This window comes from Eulemur rufifrons, chromosome 24, assembly GCF_041146395.1.
Source record: "Eulemur rufifrons isolate Redbay chromosome 24, OSU_ERuf_1, whole genome shotgun sequence".
Taxonomy (NCBI): Eukaryota; Metazoa; Chordata; class Mammalia; order Primates; family Lemuridae; genus Eulemur; species Eulemur rufifrons.
This window is the reverse complement of record NC_091006.1, coordinates 4,843,707-4,859,908: the sequence shown is the minus strand read 5'-3', so window position 1 is coordinate 4,859,908 and position 16,202 is coordinate 4,843,707. Positions and strand designations below refer to the sequence as shown.

Genomic DNA, 16,202 nt, shown 5'->3' with positions numbered 1-16,202 from the left:
TCTCCTCCGTGCTCGCTCTAGTCCTAGTAATGGGAAAGGTTTGGGTTCTTTAGGGACAGGACTCGACCAAGCCTGGGCAATGGTGGCCATTCGCAGTCAGTGTCGCCCCAGCTGGGCCTGGACCCTCCTCCAGACTCCAAATGCCCTCCCCTCCCTTCCCCCACCAGCCATTCAGCCTTGGTACCTTGACCGACCTTTTCTGTCCCGAGCCCAGGCCTGGGGCCCTGGGTACCATGGGGCCGATGGGGCCTGGGGGACTTTCTGTAGCTGGCGCAACTCCAGCGCCCTGACCTCAGGTTCCTCCTTCCCCAGTTTCAGCTTAGGCTCCCGCTGGAGGCTAGAAGTCCTTGTCTCCTCCTACCGAGGTGGCCTCCCTCAGTCCTTGCTTCCAGCCACTTCCTCATTCAGCAGGCCAGCCCAGCCACCTGCCAGCCTGAGCCGCCAGTCCTGTCCCCCTGCCGCATGCACCTGCCCCGCGCGCACCCGCGCCGCGCTGCTCTCTAACCCTCACCCGCTTCCTCGGCTTTGCCGTCCTTTTCTCCTTCCCCATTTTTCATCTTTTTTTCCTTCTCTCTAAGAGTCAAAAATCTGTCTTCAGGTCCTGGGTTCCACCTACCTTTATTTGCTGGGTGACCCTGGACAAATGTCTTCACCTCTCTGTAAAGTGGGGGTGATAAGAGAGTGTGGTGGGGGGGAACCGATTTAACGCTTGGGCGTAGAGCCTGCCTGCCCTCAGAGCCCACGTGCTGATAGCTCTTTTAACGTCCTATGACTATCACAAGCTTCCAATTATCAAATAATACTAATTATAGCCGATGCTTATTAAAAAGCTGATAAGTGTCAGACCCTGTTCTAGGAACATTAATTCACTTAAGTCCTGTAACGACCCTACAAAGTAGGTACTATTGTACTCCCAATTTTACAGATGAAGAAACTGAGGCCCAGAGAGGTTGAGTGACTTGCTCAAGGTTGCCCAGCTGAGCAGAAGCAGAGCTGGCTTCAATCAACCAGAGGAGGGCCGAGCCACTGACCCTCCTGTTCCAATGATGTCTGACCCCTGGTTGGGGATGGAGGTCAAGGGTTGAAGTGCACGTCAACCTTTTGCACTTCGTGTCCAGCCGTTAGGGCTGGTGGCATGGCCCCTGGGTTATCTGGGCCCCGTTCTTTCTGGTGTTGTCTTTCTCTGTCCCTCCTCCCCTATTGTCTCCTCCTCCCTCCTGCCACCACCCACCCCAGACTTCCTCCTTCACTTAGTTGGACGCTACACCACAGACCACCGGCCCTCGGACTGTGGTGTCCACTGGTGTCCTGGCATCATGGGGGGCCTTGAACCCTCCAGCAGGCTGCTGTTCCTGCCCCTCCTCCTGACTGTCGGTGGTGAGTTGGGGGCTTCTGCAGCTGTGCCTGCTGAGTCCCTGGGCTCAGCTGGGGGCACGGCAGGGAGCTGGGTGGAAGGAGAGAACCAACGGGAGGGTTGGGACATGATCAGGTCCCCAGTCCCTCAAAGCATGTGGATCCCTCCCAGAGCCTGGGCCCCCAAGACGTAGCCTCCGGTAGAAGCAGAGGGAGGGGACACTTAAGGGTGTCGCAATAGGTAGGACAAGTCGCTGTGGAAGTAACACAGTCCAAGAGCCTAGACGCCAGCCCACCAAGTCCTGCCAGATGCTGCTGTCCACCCTCGCCTCCTGGCTGTCAGGACCCACCCTCGCCAACTTCTACACCACTCCCTGTCATAGCTCCGTGCCTCAGTCTACCTTCTTTTTCCCTCCTCAGGTCTCAGTCCTGTCCAGGCCCAGAGCGGTAGGCCTAGACCCTGCAATCCCTCTCCCTACCTCTCAAAGACCTCCCCAACTCTGGCCCTTCCCCAATCTTTCCAAACCCTCCCCTGGTGACACCCTCCCCCCCAATTCCCGCCCTGCACTGACCTCCCTGACCCCTGTGCCATGTTCCCAGAATGCAACTGCGCATCGGTGAGCCCCGGCGTGCTGGCAGGGATCGTGCTGGGGGACCTGGTGCTCACCCTGCTCATTGCCCTGGCTGTGTACTCGCTGGGCCGCCTGGTGCCTCGGGGCCGAGGGGCTGTGGAGGGTGAGTGGGCCTGGCAGGGGCCAGCCTGGGAGGCTCTGGGCAGGGTGGGTAAGCTCCCTGTCACAAACACCCAAAGGGACGGTAACGGAGGGGCTGATTTTGAAACAACAAAATAGTCCCAATCACGGCCCTGTCTGTCTTTGCACCATGTGCCACCCTCCCAACTCCAGCAGTGACCCGGAAACAGCGTATGACCGAGACTGAGTCGCCTTATCAGGTGAGAATACCAGCCTCTGTTTCTCATCTCTCACACCTGCCCTGTGGTGTCTGTCCTAAATACCCACCCGTGCCCTCCTGGGGACCCTAAGGCCACTTGCCCAGCAGCTCCCCAAAACCCTGAAGGGAAATGTGGTATCTGTCCAAAATTGTGTTAAATTATCAACCACAGCCTTATGCTCAGCTTAAAATGTGTGCAGAGGAAATAAAGGAGTGGCCTTGCCTCTGTAAGGGCAGGTGCAGGCCTCACCAGAAGGCAGGCCCAGAATTGTTCTGGAAAAAGCCCGGCCCTAGGACAGGCTGATTTCTGGGAGAAGCTCTCAACAGGGCAGAGGATATAATTCAGCGCAAGTTTGATAACTCTAAAAAGAGGAGTCCTAGAATTTTTGGCAGGGGTGCGGGGGCGGGGGGAGGCTCCTGCATCCCTTTGGGAAGCTGAGAAAAGCTAGAGGCTCCTCAGAAAAATCCACGCAAAAAACACACAATTGTGCATATAATCTTGGGGCCGTGCGAGTGCCCTTGAAGCCCTTCTCACAAAGCACGATGCAGACAGGGCGTCTCTCCCGTCTCTGTCAGTGCTCCTTCTTAACGCTTTAGGGGGTCACGAGATCCTTGGAGACCCTCCCCGGAAAAATGCACCCCCAGACTAGTCATTTGTATAAGAATCTCGAGTTTGGTTCTGTGAGGTCCAGAAGACCGAGGGAGCTTTCCAGTTATGGGGGGCAGTGAAATTTTAGGGCAAAGCCCCAATTTATTCACCCCTCCAGGGGACGTGTGGAGCACATATACGTACCAGATGCTGCAGCAGAGTTTACATCTAGTTGGGAAGACTTGAAGCAAATTAACCAGTGAAATCATTTTGGGAGGCACAGCGGAGGAACTAAGGTGGCTGTTGTAACAGTGACTGAGGCGTGGGGGGAAGAAACTACAGACGGGGACTTTGAGAAATGCCTCTCTGACGAGGTGACGTGAGCTGAGACTTGAAGGCGGAGGAGACCAAAGAGTGAGGGACTGGTGTTCCAGGCAGAGGGAACTGCGTGTGCCAAGGTTCTGAGGCTGGGGCATAACGATGAGGCAGAGGGACAAGGGGAACACGGAACACACTTGAATAAAATCCAGCTCTCCTCTGTGGCTACGAGGTTGAAGAAGCTGCCAGGGGCCTTTGCAGGCCACTGGAGGAAGGCCGGGTTTTGTTTTAAGTTTATTCCGTGGACCCCTTCCACCGATGGCTCCATTCCTTTAGGAGCTCCAGGGTCAGAGGTCAGATGTCTACAGTGACCTCAACACACAGAGGCAGTATTACAAATGAACCCAAACCACGCCGGTCAACAACCTGATGCCTGGATCCAGCCATTCCTGATGCCCACCCAGTACCTCATTCCTACGCCTACCAAGATACAGACCCACAGGGTGCCCTCCCTGAGATATCACGCCTCTCCCCACTGCTGCTCCCAAATAAACATGAAGCACAAAAACATTGTTGAGTTATGCCAGATCCCTGGGCCCGAGGATGTGGATAGGTGGGGTCCTGAGGGGGTCTTGGACCCTGAATAGCTAAATGGGAGGGAGCCTTTGGGAACCCTGGAATTCTCTGAGGAAGAATAAGACTACAGGTACTTCGATTGCTTTATTCCAACCCCAAAGGGAGGAGGGTATTCCTGGGCCACCACACACCATCTAGTATGAGAGGGTCAGGGGTCAAAGGTCGAAGTTACAGGGGTCAGCCCCTGCCAGGCATGTTGATGTAGACTCTGCCATCTTCTGGGGGTGGGGGAGAGAAAGCATGAAGCCTGACCACCCACCATCCGCCCCACATCTCCACCTCCCTGGGGACCCCCTGCCTCAGGGGTTTCCTCAGGGGTTCCCCCAGGCACCTCCCCCAGGGTTTCCCCAGCACCTCCTCCAGGGCTTCCCCAGGGGTCCCCTCCATGGGACCCTCTCCGTAGGGATACCGCCCACCCTCCAGGCCCCACCCCTTCCCTGCCCTCACCTTGGGTGGGCCTGTGGCCTAGGCGAGCACACAGGAACACCGCCCCCACAATTAGCAGCGATATGACCGCGTCAGCGGCAACCAGGCCTGCCAGGAGCGGCAGGGAGAGGGGCCCACATCCGGCGCAGGCACCTGGAGAGCGGGGCGGGGCCAGACAGAAGGCAGCTCGGGCGGGTTCTGGATCCTGGGGCTGAGCTTCGCTCACAGGGAGACGAGGAAGTCCCCTGTGAGGGAGGCAGAGCCCAGATTCCCTTGCACGTGGGGAATGGAAGGGGGGATGGAGACCCAGAGAGGCCAGGTGTCCCTGGACCCTCGGGGCTGTGCACTGGGCACACGCGTACTTCCAAAGGGAGGCTGGGGGTCACCGATTCCCTGGGGCTTTGAGTTAGTGATGGAGAAGGCCAGATGGGGCCCTGAGAAGGCTGCAGATCCTCGGGGGTGCTCCAATTGGAGGATGAGAGAGGACAACTGGGTGACCTGGAGAGTCACTGGAGTGTTCTGGGACCCTCAGGCCAAGCTTTTGGGATGGAAGTGGTACCTGATGCCAGGGTAAAGGTGGGGGAGTGATTTCTCACCTGGGGTTGTCTGAGCTGCAGCCACTGTGGAAAGAGAGAGAAGGTGGATGAGCGGGAGAGGTGACTTCCAAAACAGGGCGCAGGGAAAGGCGATATCCCGAGAAGTCATCGCCACACTGGAGATGAGAAAGGGGGGCAAATGGGAAGGGGAGCTCCCAGGGACAGACAGGAAGTTGGAAGTAGCAGCAGAGACCTGGCAGTGAGAAGGGGAGGTGGACAGGCAGCAGCCACTCCACAACTCCCAGCCTCGCCTGCCACTCCCCCCAGGGAGCCAGGCCTGAAGCCAAATGGATATCCAGGAAGGGAAGGGGCACAGGGAGAAGGACCCCATCCTCAGTGCCCCTCCCTTCAGATGTCACCCAAGCCACCCTTCTCAGGAATGCTCTGCCTGCCATCCCCATAACGCCGGCTTCACCTGGGAGCAAAAACAGGAGCAGGATGTGGCCTGGAGGGACCATGATGGGCTGGGGTCTGGAAGGGTCTGGCAAAGGACTGTGGTCCAGAGAGGTCCTGAAGAACAGTGGGGAAGTAGAGAAGCAGCAATAGCGGATGTCACACTGCTGGTGGCAAGACCATCTGCTTCCTGTGTGTGTGTGTGTGTGTGTGTGTGTGGTGGGGTGTCTCTGTTACCGCCTTTGGGGAACAACCTGGGGGGAGGGCGAGAGAGACCCGGGAAGCTGCTGTGATGGTCCAAGTAGGAGTGACGGGGACCAGGGTGTGGGTGCTGGGGAGATCTGGAAACATTTTGGAGGTAGAGCCAACAGAATTTGCTGATGAAATGGATGTGGGTGTGTATGAGAGAGGTCCAGTATGGCCAAGGCTTCTGGCCTGGAAAACTGAAAAGATGGAGTGTCCATGCGCAGAGATGGAGAATTGGGGGGAAGTGGGTTTGAGGGGAAAGTGTCAAGGTTCGGGCACAGGGAGCTGGAAATGCCCTTGATAGTCTCCCTGTGGAGGTGGTGAGCGACCACAGCTGCATTTATGAGTTCAGGGGCTAAGTCTGGTCTGGAGATGTAAATCTGGGGGTTGACAGCTTCTGGATGGTATTTAGAGCCACGGGACTGGATGAGATCACCAAGGAAGTGAGTACAGACGGAGAACCCGCGCCCCGCCCCCCACCGAACGGGAGAAGAGGGGGAACTGGCCAGGAAAGCCGAGAAGGAGGAGCGAGTAAGGGAGGAGACCCAGGAGAGCACGGAGTCCTGAAAGCAGGGGAGAAATGTGGTCAGCACGGTCACTGCCGGGCTGGTCACCAGGTGGGAACTGAGAACAGCCTCCCACTGGAACTCCAGTCAGCCGAGGGCCGGGAATTCCTGCCTGCTCAGCTCACAGCTCGGCCACAGCACCCAGCAAATCAGTACATTATTTCAAATGATGGATGCAGACCCGAAACCTCACCTCTGAAAAAGGAGAATGACGTGGGGAAGAGCGAGAAACTTGAGCATACCTGTATTACTCTGACCCACCGACCTTGCCTCCCTGGGGATCCGGGATTCCGGACCCCAGTCCCCTCCTTCCCCAGGACCCTGTAATGCTGCCCCCCCCAACCCCCGCCGGCCAGGGCCCAGCAGTCAAAGCCTCCAGCACTCCCTTGGACAGAGACCCAGAAGTCCAGGCTCCAGTGTCGCCCTCCTTCCGGAGTCCGACACCCTAGGCCCCTCAGACCGCAGACCTGAACCCCCCGCCCCCGGGACTCCGGGGTCCGGCCCTCGGCTCAGCCCCGCCCACGCGGAGACGGGGTTTGCTGGAGCGCGACGCGACGCGGGGACTCCCAGGCCTGTGGGCGGGCCCTGCCCAGGATTGGGTGGTGCCAGAACCCCAGTTTAAAAACTCGCGGGGGCCCCGACCCAAGATCGGGGACCCAGCGGCGGCTCCGCGGGGAAACAGCGAGGCTGGCGCAGCGCCGAGGCCGCGGCCCTGGGGGCCCGCAATCCGCGCCCCGGAACCCTCGAGGTAATGGGCTGGGGAGTGGGGGGCGCGGTCAGCTCCTCGAGAGTGGGGGGCTGGGGATCGGACACCGGAGTCCCCGAGGGACGGCGCTGGAGCGTCGAGTCCTGGGTGCAGAGAGTGAGGGTCCCGGTGTTTGGAGGGGACGGGGGGACTGGGACCCCCAGGTCGTGGCGGAGGAGGGGCTGGGGATGCAGAGTCAGGGGTCTCGGGGGTGAACAGTGGGAGGCTGGTCCTGTGGGGGATGGGGGCCGGCGGCCGAGACCCCTTCCCCTAGAGGAGCGGCTGCGCTGAGCGCTCTGGAGCGTGGTTGTTTAAAGTCGGCCGCGCGCCGCGGGGAGGAAGGTCCGGCGCCCGGCCGCAGGGTCCACACCGGCCGACCCCGGCCCGTCCCGGGATTCCCCGGATCGCCACCGTGCGGGGCCGGCAGGAATTCCCCCAGCGCGGGGATTCCGCGAGCGCCACGCTCCGCCGCGCGCCGGGCAGCCCAGCCGGACACCTGCGGCGCAGGAGCGCAGGGGAAGGGGAGGTGGAAGATTCCCTTGCGTGCGCACCGTGACGTCAGCGCGTCGCCTCTGGGCTGTTTCCGAGTCTGCCCGCCCTCGTTTAACCCTTCCTCCTCCGGAGCCCGGGCTCGGGAGGGTGAGGGTTGAGGGTCCTGCCTTCCGGGGTCATGAGTCCGGGATCGGGGACCCCCTGGCCCTAGAGAGGAGGGGGCTGAGCGCCTGGGCTCCTGGGACCTGGGGAAGAGCGTGCTGGGTTCTGGGACAGCCGAGTCTGAAGGGGTCGGGGTGCGGGTGGGGGATCTGGACCTGTGGATCCCAGACGACCTGGGGTACTACTGACTCGTGGTTCCTCTGGGAGGGGGTCTCTCGGGGCAAGAGTAGCAGGTCAGCTACCAGGGCAGAGAGATACTGGGAACCTGGATATAAGTCTCCAGGGAGTGATGCCCAGCGACCTCCGAGGCTTTAGGACTGGGAGATCTGGGGGTGGGACTTTTTTACGGAAGTTGGGGGTGCTGCAGAGGGGCGCTCTCCTCCCCCCTTCCTCAGTTTCCACCACGCTGGTGGAAAGTTGGGTCAGAGGGAAAGTGCGGAGCAAAGGGAAGGAAACGGCAGAGGCGGAGGCGGACGCCCCACCCAAAAGCTTCTAATGGCTTTGGAGGAGTCAGGCGGCAGCAATGTGCCAGTTTTTCCGCGCGGGAGGACGGGGAGGGCGCCCCAATCCACCCCGCCCCCGTGCATTTAGGTGACTTAAGGACCCCTGATGTCTGCCGTCCCTCCTCCCCCCACAGTGGGTCGGAATGAGCGCGGCCACTGCCCGACACAGACAGTGAAGAAGCTCTTGGAAGAGCAGAGGCGCCGCCAGCAGCAGCCTGAGGCTGGTGGGGTGCAGGTGAGACCGTGTGCTGTCCGCGGGGACTTCCGGGCTTGCTGGGCTCTCAGCGCTGATGAGAGATGCAGTCCTGACTCAGATGCCCTGTGGGTCAGGAACAGGTGCTGAGGAATCTGCCAGATACATTCACCTTCGTTGCTTCTTGCTTATGCCTCTACAGGGACAGTTTCCGTCTCCGCTGTCACAGCCCCTGACCCCATCTGTGAGTGAGGCTGAGGCTGGTAAGTCTGGAACCTCACCTGCTTCTGTCAGCTCCCTGCCCCAGCTTCCCTCAGGGACTCAGATTCTCAGAACTCTGGGGCACTGGGAGTCAGGCCCCCATTCTTCCTGGGTCCCAGTAGCCGTTTGAGCTCCCAGATTCTCTGGAGCCCAGTAGTCTATGCACATTGTCCTTCAGAGTCCCAGGGGCCCAGGCTCCCAGCCTTGTGGTGTCCCAGGAGTCCAGGTCCCAGGCCCTTGGTGTCCCAGAAATATTAATACTAGCTCTTAGCACCTTGGGAGACTCCAGGCCCTCCAACCCTGCTGTGACTTCCCCAGCTCTGGTAACCAGACCTGCCCCTGCCCCTCCTCTTACACGCAGGCCATCCTCACTTCCCAGCACAACAGGAGACTGTGGGCTCTGGACTTGGCAGCTTGGCCCCCCCTATGGGCTTTCCAGACTGGGACCCCAACACGCATGCCGCCTACACAGACAGTCTCTACTCCTACCCCACTTCTGCTGCTGAAAGTTTCCTGATTCCTGACTTCTACCCACCCTCGGACCCAGGGCAGCAGTGCCCATTACCCCTGGGGATGGAGGTGAGATACAGAGTGGGGACAGGATGCCGAAGGGGTCCCTAAAACTTCCCAGTTGTCCTCATGCAGTATTCTCAGATGACTACGGCTGGGTTAAGATCCCATTTCTCCAATGGGCAAAACCGATGCCTAAAGGTCCAAGGTCACTTGGCACAGATGGGATAGGCAGCCACCCGATGGCTGCCCTTGAGGGGCTCTGTACTGTGTGTGTGGTGGGTTGGAAAGCGGGAATTCTCAGCTGACTGGCTCCCCCCACCTCCCGCACTCTTCAGGAACCCCCGGATACTCGGCTCTATGCAGAATCTTCCCTGTCACAGGCAGGATCCTGGAGAGTTTCTGGGCTCCCCCCAGGACCCCCACAGTTGCCTGCTGTGGTCACTGGGCCATCTCTGGATACAGCCCGAGCTCACATGCTGGCTTTGGGGCCACAACAGCTGCTAGCCCAGGATGAGGAGGGGGACACGTGAGTATAGGGGAATGGGGTCATCTGCAGCCTCTCGATTCGCCTGGGGGCTGTTCTCACTGCTGTCCCCCACCTGTTCTCAGGCTCCTGCACCTGTTTGCGGCTCGGGGGCTGCGATGGGCAGCATACGCTGCAGCTGAGGTGCTCCAGGTGTACCAACATCTGGACATTCGTGAGCACAAGGGCAAGGTGAGGGCTGGGCCCAGACTCTGGGCTCAGGGAGGAGAGAGCTGGGGGCATAGACTCCAAGATCCTAGAGAAGAGGGCACTGGGGACCTGAACTCCCGGGTCTGAGGGCAGAGGAGCCTGGGAGCCTGGATTCCTGGTTTTCAGAGGGGAGGGTGCTGGGGCCCCAGACTGACCTTTCCTGTGACCTGCAGACCCCTCTCCTGGTGGCCGCTGCTGCCAATCAGCCCCTGATTGTGGAGGATCTGCTGAGCCTGGGAGCAGAGCCCAATGCCACCGACCATCAAGGACGTTCTGTCTTGCATGTGGCCGCCACCTATGGGCTTCCGGGAGTCCTCTCGGTATGGCCAGCGGGCAGGTGGGGTGTTTGGGGTGGGCTGATTGACAGGGTTAGGAGGCATGGGGAGACCCTTACCCAGAACTTCTCTTCCTCCCAGGCTGTGTTTAACTCAAGGGTTCAGGTTGACCTTGAAGCCAGAGACTTCGAGGGTAAGTTGGGTACGGGCAGGGCTGTTGTGGTGGGTGACACTGGGCAGGGCGGGTGATCTAGATGCAGGTTCCTCACTGTCTATTCTACAGGCCTCACCCCACTCCACACAGCCGTCCTGGCTCTCAACGTCGCTATGCGCCCACCCGACCTCTGTCCCCGGATGCTGAGTGCCCAAGCCCAAGAGAGGCTGGCTTGTGTCCAGATGTTGCTGTACATGGGTGCTGATCACACCAGCCAGGTGAGCTGGGGGTGGGGTGGCCAGCCCTGGGGATGGTGTGTGGGATGGGGCCACCTGGATATCTAGAGGGACTCCAAATAAATGCCGACTTTGCCTCTTCCTAGCTGTGTGACCTTGGGCACATTATTTCGCGTCCCTGTGCCCTAGTTGTCAACTGGGAATAATATTACTGATCTTGGCACATATTTATCAAGTACTCACTAGTCATCAAGCACTGGGTTTCATGAATTAGCTTGTTGAAGCCTCACAAACACCCTTTGACACATGTACTGTTGTTACTTTCCCTATTTTACTGATAAGGAAACTGAGAGGCACGGAGGGTCAAGAATCTTATAGCTTGTGGCCGAGCACCGTGGCTGATGCCTGTAATCCTAGCACTCTGGGAGGCCGAGGCAGGAAGACTGCTTGAGCTCAGGAGTGCAAGACCAGCCTGAGCAAGAGCGAGACCCTGTCTCTACAAAAAATGGAAAATTAGCCAGGTGTGGTGGCGTGTGCCTGTAGTCCCAGCTGCTTGGGAGGCTGAGGCAGGAGGATCGCTTGAGCACAGGAGTTGGAGGTTGTTGTGAGCTATGATGACACCACTGCACTCTAGCCTGGGCAACAGAGTGAGACTCTGTCTCAAAAACCAAATAAACAAAACACAAAAACCAAAACAACAATACAAAAATCTTATAGCTTATAAGTGTCAGAGAAGGGATTAGAACCCAGATAGTCTGACCTTAGAACTCAGCTCTTAATGATGTTGTTCTCCTCTCCTGTGACAGTAGCTCCTTCTCAGGCTGGCTAGAGAATGAAACGGCCACACACACATAGTTTTTAGTGAAAGAATTTCGAATATAGAAAAGTACAGAAAGTGAATCCCATGGGTCCAACATCAATCACAGCAACTCATGGCCCATCCTGCCCCATCTACTCCCCCACTTTCTTGGGTTATTTTTAAGCAAATTCAAGCATATAATTTTTTCTATAAATATTTGTATGGAAATACCGATACGTGGGACGGGGCCTGGGTGTGAGGATTGGTCTGGCTTCTGCTGTTCCTCTCCCCAAATATTTGTATGTCTTTTAACCTCAATACCATCATCCTGCCCTAAAAAAATGAATGATAATCTCATAATATCAAATATCCTGGCTGCGTTCAAATTTCCTTTGGGCTCTAAAGTGACAAATTTTTTTTTTCATTAAAAAAAATCAAGATCCAAATAAAACCCGTGTATTATGATGATTTGTGTTTTAAAGCCACGCTTAATCTCTAGTGCTTGGTTCTCTCCATGATTTATTTGGTGAGCAAACTAGGTTGTTTTGCCTCATACAAGCACATAAAGTTTGTGATGTTCATCATTATTACAAACTCCTTAAAGGCACATAATGTAAGTTTCATTTTAGAAAATGTCTTTTATTTTCCCCAAAATATGAAGAGAACAACTTAATGTTGCGGTGCGGTATTACGATATGAGTTAGTCTACTGATTAATGCTGCCTAACTCCTGTCCTTCTAGATAAAGCACAGTCCCCTTAGGACAGGATGCATTTTAATGTGTTAAATAGAATGTGGGGTGGCCAGGGCCAGCCCAGAGAGCTCCTCTGAGGGATTGGAAAAAGAGTCTGTTTCTCAAAGACACTGGGTAGGAAAATTGTCATAATAAATGTATAGTTCTTTGCTCACAATTGGCCTGTGGCTGTGGCTGGGCTGGGGTGGGGGGATAAATGTATAATTCTGTGAGGAATTTGGTGTGCATGACACCCCCTTAGACACAGTACTGTGTAGTGCACAACACATACAACTGACTAAGGCACTCCTGGTGGGGCTTGGCGATGGAGGGCCAGGGTATCTAAAGGCCCCTCGGTACAGTGGGAGGGGGCCTGGGTGTGAGGATTGATCCGACCTCTGCTGTTCCTCTCCCCACAGGAGATCAAGAGCAACAAGACAGTTCTGCACTTGGCCGTGCAGGCTGCCAACCCCACCCTGGTTCAGCTGCTGCTGGAGCTGCCGCGGGGAGACCTGCGGGCCTTTGTCAACATGAAGGTGGGGGCCGAGGCTGGGAGGCGCAGATTGTGTGAGATTTGGCGCAGAGGGGCAGTGAGATGTTGGGGGTCCTGTGGGCTGTGGATGTGGGGGGACAACGTGTGGGATCTGAGGGGAGTGTGTAGGAGGTAGACTGCGGGGAGGTGTGTAGGACCTGGACACAGAGGGACGTGTGGAGTGTGGCTCGAAGGACTATGAAGGGGCACGTGTAGGATGTGGGCGTGGCAGAACATGAAATGCGGTTGGAGGGCCTAGGCCGGCTGAGTCGAGATCCTGATCAGCCCTCCCGTCATTGTTCCAGGCCCACGGGAACACAGCCCTCCACATGGCGGCCGCCCTGTCCCCGGGGCCCGCCCAGGAGGCCATCGTGCGGCGCCTGTTGGCAGCTGGGGCGGACCCGACGCTGCGCAACCTGGAGAACGAGCAGCCTGTCCACCTGCTGCGGCCCGGGCCGGGCCCTGAGGGGGTAAGCACGGAGCCTCGCGGCAGAGTGGCCTCTGAGCTAACAGGGTGACCCTCCCTGACTCCATCCAACCCTGACTTTAGAGGGTGACTTCTAATCTCAGAAGGTGACCTCAACCCTGATCCAACCCTGACTTCAAAATGTGACCTTTGACTTCCATGTTTGGTCCTTTACCCCAGTATGGTGACTCCTCTGACCCCTACCCCAACCCTGACCTCAAGGTATGACCTGTACTCCCAACCCTGAATCTTGACCTCAAGGTGTGACCTTTGATCCCCAAGTATGACCCCTGGTCCCCGCCCCTAGCCCTGGGTCCTGACCTCAAATGTGACTTCTGACCCTTCATTTCTTCCCTTCGACTCCCCTCGGTGCTAACCCCAGGGTGGGAACCCCCAGCCAGAGCACCTTTCCCTTTGCCCACAGTTCTGATTCAGTGTGACCCAGACCTTCACCTCCAGCCCAGAATTGACTCTGGACCCCTGAGTGTCACATCCCTCTGACCCCACTCAGCTTCTCCTGTCCAGCCCCACCCCGCACGGCGCCTTCCCACCTCCCGGGCCGCTCACTCTGCCTTGCCTTGTCCACAGCTCCGGCAGCTGTTGAAGAGGAGCCGTGTGGCGCCCCCAGGCCTGTCCTCTTAGGACTCAAACCCAGAACCTGGACTGATTTTCCAGTCCCCACCGTCCTGTGGGACAGCCAGCGTATGCTAATGTGCAAATCCATGATAATGTATGTGGAATATCCTGCCATTAGGGTCTTACATTAAAACCCCAAAATGGCTGCTGGGGGGTGAACAGTCCCCAATATTTGGAGGAGCCCTCTTGATGATTTCTGTGAAATCGAGGCCCCTTGATTGTTTCTGTGAAACACCCTGGGCCCCTAACCTTGTCCTCACTGAGACCTTTGGGGTTCTCTCCCCTGACTCAGCTCTTCATACCCAAAAACCCAGATGTTATCCCCCTACGTGGTACTTGGGGCTCCTAAGATAGCCCCCGACCCTCCCCAGCACCCACACCCCTGGAGTTCTAAGCCAGAGACATAGGAAGGACCCACTCAGATTAGAGCTCGTCAGGTCCTGCTGCTTTCTAGTTCCGAACGCAGCTGGGCCCTGTCCCAGACCTCCACATTCGCAGCGAGTCCCTCCCCTAATCTGAATGAGCATCCCTGAAACTTCTATTAAACTCGATTTGGACTAGAACTGCTGTCGTCTGATCTCTGGGGGCATTAGTGCAGGGGAATGGCTGGGATACCCCACAGAGGACTCGCGTTTGATGCATGTGCCTGGGTGGGGCATGCAGCAGCCACTGTGGGTGCCAGGTCCACATCCCCTCACCCTCACCCTGTGGACACACAGGTGCTGCCTACCGGTACCAGCACCTGAATCTGCCTGCAGGCATGGTCAGACCTCTGGTGCCGCTCTGCTCTGCCTACGAGCGGCAAGCCAGGGAGTTCATGCCCACTTCCTGCTCCAGCAGCTCTCGGCACGGACTGATGGTGTGTAAATATGCCAGGCCCCTCCCCTCTCTGTTGGGATAACTCACAAGTGCACGTTGCCCAGCAGAATGGAGCTCCAGTTCCCCGCGGTGGTGTGGGCCTGATAAGATAGCCTTTACTGGCAGCTTTCCCTTCTTGGAGTCCTTTCCCACCTCCTCTACAGGTGTTCCCATTCCTTCCCAATAAACTGGCCCTCAAACCCCTGCCTTGGCGACTGCTTCTGAAGAAAACCACACTCAGACAGAGGACCTGCACGATGCTCCCCTTCTCGTACCTGCACGCAGCCTCTGCTCTGGCCTCCATCCAGATCTAATCACCCAAAGAGCCCCCACTCCAGAAAGCCCTCATGGCTCCCCCACTCGGATCCTCTCATGGACCACCAACTAAGCGTATTTTAGCACACTTTAGGGCACATGCCAGTGTCTCTGCCCCAAAACTTAAGGCTTAAAGCAGTGCCCTCTGGCTGGGTATGAATTACCTATTGTTAGCCTGTTGATCACTCTTCGTTGTGAAAACACAAAGGCAGCTTTTCCCCCTGCTTGTGGTGTTAGCGACAGATTTCTGCTGGGCTCGTCTGAGTATAACTGAAGGTATGACCTGTATCAGAATGGTGGTGCAAACTGAGTTCTCTAAGGAAGCTGTGGCATTGTATCCAACTTGCATCATGAAGGCATCTTCCTCCCAACACCTACCAGGTGTATATTTAATATACATGACCTGTATTTACATGTGTATATTGTGAAGAGACACTGCTACCTCATAGGCCCTTTGGGAGAATTAGAAATAGGTGCTCCCTTCCCCAAGTCATGTCAGAAAAATCGTGTGATATACTGACATTATAACACAACTGACATTATAATACACACACACACACACACACACACACCCCGACAAACACAACACATTACTGCCATCTGCTGGGAAGTTGTGGTAAAAAAGCAAATCTACAATGTCTAGGAATGGTATCACCTGGAATTTGCAGTGCACTATCTGAACACCATACCGGACAGCCTTGAATTACTAAAGACAGCAGGTTAGCAGAGTAGCCAAGGGTGTGGGTGCTGGAGCCAGGCTTCCTGAGTTGATTCCTAGCTCCGACCCTTCCTAGATGGTGACCTTGGACATGTGATGTAACTTCTCTGTCTCTCCATTTCCTAATCTATAGATAGGGATGGTCATAGTGTCTGCTCCGTGGGATGGAAGTAATGACTAAGGGCACCAATTCATGGAAAGCCCTTGAGTAGTGCCTGGCCCAGGGTGAACACTACAGGAGTGTTTGCTGCTACAATGTTTCAAAATGTATTTAACAAACACTTGCTAAGTGGCAGGCACAATTCTAACATCTCCACAAGCATCAACCCTTTTCATCCTTACAGCTATGCTCTTGGGGCAGGTAAGAGCATCTGTAGAGGGCTAACTCCAGCATGTCACAAAATGGGACAAGTGAGGGTATAAATTCCAACAGGCACTTGCAAACATCATATAGCCCTCTATGGGACACGTGACTGGAATTTTCATGCCCCAGAGTGATTCCTACAGACTCCCTAAGAAGGGATGAAGACTTCTGGGGATGAGAAGGATCCTTCAAGATTCCCAGTCCCCCGTAGGGCTCATGGGTTCGGGTGGACACTGTGTGTGGTTGTGTGTGAGGGCGAGCAGAGGGCAGCAGAAACTTGCCAGAGCCCAGCCTCCTTGGGGTCCACGTGGGTGACCAGGAGATGGAGGGTGAGAAGTCACGGCCCTTCAGCACCACGGAAAGCTCCCGTGTAAGCGCCAAGAGCCTTCCCAAGGTTCCTGGGCCTCCCTCCCTGCACACCAGCTGGTCCTGCAGGCCCCG

General features: G+C 56.8%; 3 protein-coding genes across 8 annotated transcripts; 2 read left to right on the top strand and 1 right to left on the bottom strand.

Annotated features, from left to right (window-relative positions):
• The first annotated feature begins 1,226 nt into the window (after positions 1-1,226).
• TYROBP (transmembrane immune signaling adaptor TYROBP) lies at positions 1,227-3,779 on the top strand. Of its 5 annotated transcripts, none has more exons than XM_069457008.1 (5): positions 1,227-1,374; positions 1,774-1,800; positions 1,954-2,088; positions 2,259-2,305; positions 3,548-3,770. In XM_069457008.1, exons 1-5 carry the CDS (start codon positions 1,317-1,319, stop codon positions 3,611-3,613), a joined length of 333 nt encoding a protein of 110 aa, XP_069313109.1. In that variant the 5' UTR covers positions 1,227-1,316; the 3' UTR covers positions 3,614-3,770. The 5 variants fall into 5 exon arrangements, with proteins under 5 accessions (XP_069313109.1, XP_069313108.1, XP_069313111.1 ...); XM_069457007.1 differs by having other exon boundaries at positions 1,227-1,377; positions 2,262-2,305; XM_069457006.1 differs by having other exon boundaries at positions 1,228-1,377.
• Positions 3,780-3,971: 192 nt separating this feature from the next.
• Positions 3,972-5,469, bottom strand: HCST (hematopoietic cell signal transducer). 2 transcript variants are annotated; one of them, XM_069457975.1, is made up of 4 exons: positions 5,285-5,469; positions 4,870-4,893; positions 4,295-4,426; positions 3,972-4,065 (listed from the first exon to the last, which is right to left on the bottom strand). In XM_069457975.1, the coding sequence occupies exons 1-4, from the start codon at positions 5,325-5,327 to the stop codon at positions 4,025-4,027; spliced, it is 240 nt and encodes a 79-aa protein (XP_069314076.1). In that variant the 5' UTR covers positions 5,328-5,469; the 3' UTR covers positions 3,972-4,024. The 2 variants fall into 2 exon arrangements, with proteins under 2 accessions (XP_069314076.1, XP_069314077.1); XM_069457976.1 differs by having other exon boundaries at positions 3,972-4,062.
• A 440-nt stretch (positions 5,470-5,909) lies between these two features.
• NFKBID (NFKB inhibitor delta) lies at positions 5,910-13,512 on the top strand. Its single transcript, XM_069458126.1, has 14 exons — positions 5,910-5,951; positions 6,524-6,648; positions 6,722-6,822; positions 8,111-8,211; positions 8,372-8,432; positions 8,792-9,009; positions 9,324-9,469; positions 9,553-9,658; positions 9,850-9,996; positions 10,093-10,144; positions 10,235-10,383; positions 12,292-12,408; positions 12,710-12,874; positions 13,459-13,512. Exons 1-14 carry the CDS (start codon positions 5,910-5,912, stop codon positions 13,510-13,512), a joined length of 1,584 nt encoding a protein of 527 aa, XP_069314227.1.
• Positions 13,513-16,202: the final 2,690 nt, after the last annotated feature.